Here is a 3327-nt window from a genome sequence, read left to right as displayed (position 1 = left end):
GACGATATCTTACCATAGGGTGTTCAGTATGTCCACATTCCATTCTTGCTGGAGGTTCCACCATTCTTCCTCTGCCCGGAGGCCTTCCCCTCAGTCTTCTGCGTTCAAAAGATTCCTCAATTGAGGAAGAGGGCGAAAGGGCTCTTCCACTGAAGCTACCCCGTCGACTGGTTCCCCTCTGACGTTCCGGCTGCATATTGGAAATGGGTGGTTGGCGAGTGTAAGGCAGGTTCGCAACTCCTCCAATCTCCCTCTGAATTGGATTATCCCTCTGAACTGGATACCCAATCTCCCAACCAGAATGCGGAAGGCGGGTTCGCAACACCTCCAATCTCCCTGGATCACACCCAAACTGCCCGTAAACTCTCCAATTGCCCAAGTCGACGGCCTCTGGACCCTCACAGTCGCTCTCAGAGCCTGGCAGAGAGCCGAAACAATGAGCCTCCGCCACGTCCTTCAAGATCAGAACATGAGCAATCGAAAAATGCGGGGGAATGTCTGAAACCATCCGGCTATAAAGCGCCATGTTACCTTTCTCAATGCAGGCAATGAATGCCGAAGAGACGTCGCTGCGGTAAACCTTAACTGCATACCTTAAATGCTGCATGCCTGAACGTTTATGGCTTGTTCTCCTGAGATACGTGGCTTGTCCGGGCGGACAGATGCCCTGCAGACAAGCCATGAGCCCTATGTTTCTAACAACCACCCGCATCCGGGGGGGAGAGATCCTTTTGCACCAAAGTGATGCAGTCCTTTTTGAGTTGATCATCTTCAACTGTGTCCAGGGGACCTGAAAAGTAAGTTAATGTCTGAGAGACTCCTTGGTTAGCCAATCTATCGGCTACCTGATTTGCTGTTCTTCGCACATGCTGAAAGGTAATGCTATGTGGATTTGTAAGCTTAGCTTCCAATGATTCCAACCTGCTCAAAAGTCTCCAGCTGGTTGCTACTTTGTCCGCTGTTGTTCCTGCTTGGATTTTCTTGGCTACATTGATTAAGATGAGAGAATCACCTTCAACCTCAAGTGGAAAGAAGCTGTGCTGCTCTGCAAAACAGAACCCTTGCCAAAGTCCTTCCATTTCCGCTACATTATTAGTATCTTTGCCTAGAAATCCATAATAAATATGCATGGGTGCGCCTGTGTGACTTCTTATGATTCCTCCATAGCCTGCCGGACCAGGATTACCCTTTGCTGCTCCATCAAAGTTGAGCTTGAAAGAGTTGAGAGCTGGTGGGGCCCAAGAGGTCGAGGAGGTGGAGCTGCAGGGGGGACGTGTAATGACCTTTGCAAAGGTTGAGAGGTCAAGATTCCATTCTTTAAATATTTCCCTTTCGTGTTGCACTTCCGGCATATCAGTGTCAAACCAGGTTCTTATGGCTAAGGTTTCCTGGATATTTCTTTTGTATATAAGCCACAGAGCGTCTATAGTCCGGGAAGTACTGTTGAAGATGCGTGAGTTACGCTCTTTCTAGAGGAGCCAGTACAGAAAACCTGGAATGAGATCCCATAAAGTGTTGAGGAGTTGGCTTCGGAATGGGTTCTTGTCCCAGTTCCTAATATTGTCCGTTACATTCTCACCCCTTGGTGTTGTTCTTTTGTTGCAGTACTCCACCTTCTCCCAGAGCTGCTGTGCTAAAGGACAGGACTCCATTAGATGGTTGATTGTCTCAGTATGAAGATTACAATTTGGGCATCTAGAGGGCCCAATGAATCCTCGTTTTATCAGGTTATCCCAAGTAAGTATCCGTCTTTTACTGAGCAGCCATAGGAAGGTTGAAATTTTGGGCCAAAGCCCTGGAAGCCAGACTCGTGCCCAGATTTGGTCTTGATTCCCTTGGTTGTTTGAGTAACGCAGCTGATGTGCTTCTTTGGTGGTGAATGTGCCTTTGTGCTTGTGACCCCATCTGAGCTTGTCCTGTTGGTTGGAGTAGCGTATTCTGCGTTGTGTGAGTTCCTGGTCCAAGTCGGAGTATGTTTCTCCTGCCCAGTCCCTTTGCCAGCTGTTTACAGGTCTCCATGTTCGGTAGTCTTGTTGCTGCGTTTGCTGCCAGAATTGTTGCACCTGAATCAGGTTTTCTTGCTGCAAATACGAGTGCCAAAGTGACATCTGGAATAGATTTGCCAGTTTGGGAAGCTGCTGCCACGAATCCTCCCAGAACTTGGCGGACGTGCCAGAGTGTATTTCCCAAAAACTGTGTTCCTGTATGTAACTACTGTGTATCTTAGCTGCATTCCAGATTGGAGAGCCTTGGGCGTTGGGGTTGATTCTTATTAGATCTTGCCATTGACTTCCCATAGCATACTTTGCTTGCCATAAGCGGGCCCAAGGTGAATGAGGCTTGGAGAGCCAGTTCCGGGCTCCCATAGTGTTGTTACTTTGAAGTGGATCTCGAAGCCCGAGTCCACCCTCTGTTTTGAGTTTACACACATCTTTCTAATTCACAAGGACCCATTTTCGATTCCTGCCTGTGGATCCCCAAAGGAAATTGCGTTGTAAGTTGCGGATAGCTTTGAGTACCCATTTTGGAGCTGCCAGGGTGGAGAAGAGGTACAGCGGCATAGCTTGAAGGACAGACTTAATCAAGACCAATCTACCTGCCATGTTGAGAGCACGAAAGGTCCACGAAGAAAGTTTTGATTCTAACTTGTCAAGGAGGGATCTCCATGAAGCGTTTTTAATGGCTGAAGCTGAGAGGGGTGCTCCAAGATATTTAGAAGGCAGATGGGAAATGGTGAATCCCAAGATTCTGGCAATGTTCCATTGAGTGGAGGGAGGGGTGTTGAAAAAGAAGAGCTGCGACTTGGAGGCGTTGATGGAGGTACCAGAGGCATCAGAGTATAGTGAGAGGAGCGATTTAAACATAGAGGCTTCTTTTGAGGAAGGATGGCCAAATAACATGGTGTAATCCACGAATTGTTGATGGGACAGCGGGTTGAGACCATGAAGAGAAATGCCTTTAAGCTTGTGAGAGGCTATAGCTGCTTTGAGTAATCTGCTGAGACCCTCAGCCATTAGAACAAAGAGAAAAGGAGAGAGAGGGTCCCCTTGTCTTATGCCTCGGGAGGGCCGAAAGGGAGAAGAGGGAGATCCATTCAAAAGAACTGAAAAACTAGGGGAAGTAATAAGATTCATTATCCACCTGGTCCAAGTTGCACTAAATCCAAAGGCTAGAAGCATTTTTTGAATGAAATTCCAACTTAGCTTATCAAAAGCTTTGGAAAGGTCTAGTTTTAGAATCAAACATGGTTTCTTGAGAATCTTTAAAGAGTGTATGACCTCATTTGATAGTATGATGCCGTCCATAATCTGCCGACCTTCCACATAT

At 47.3% G+C, this 3327-nt stretch overlaps 1 protein-coding gene across 1 annotated transcript; it reads right to left on the bottom strand.

Moving 5' to 3' along the window:
• Positions 1–2435: 2435 nt before the first annotated feature.
• LOC149188728 (uncharacterized) lies at positions 2436–3014 on the bottom strand. The gene has a single exon (XM_089410047.1). It carries the CDS (start codon positions 3012–3014, stop codon positions 2436–2438), a length of 579 nt encoding a protein of 192 aa, XP_089266173.1.
• Positions 3015–3327: the final 313 nt, after the last annotated feature.

This window comes from Pinus tabuliformis, chromosome 3_1, assembly GCF_031772625.1.
Source record: "Pinus tabuliformis cultivar Carrire ecotype Pingquan chromosome 3_1, CPIR1, whole genome shotgun sequence".
Lineage (NCBI taxonomy): Eukaryota > Viridiplantae > Streptophyta > Pinopsida > Pinales > Pinaceae > Pinus > Pinus tabuliformis.
The sequence above is the reverse complement of the archived record's forward strand: the minus strand, read 5'-3'. Positions and strand labels throughout refer to the sequence as shown.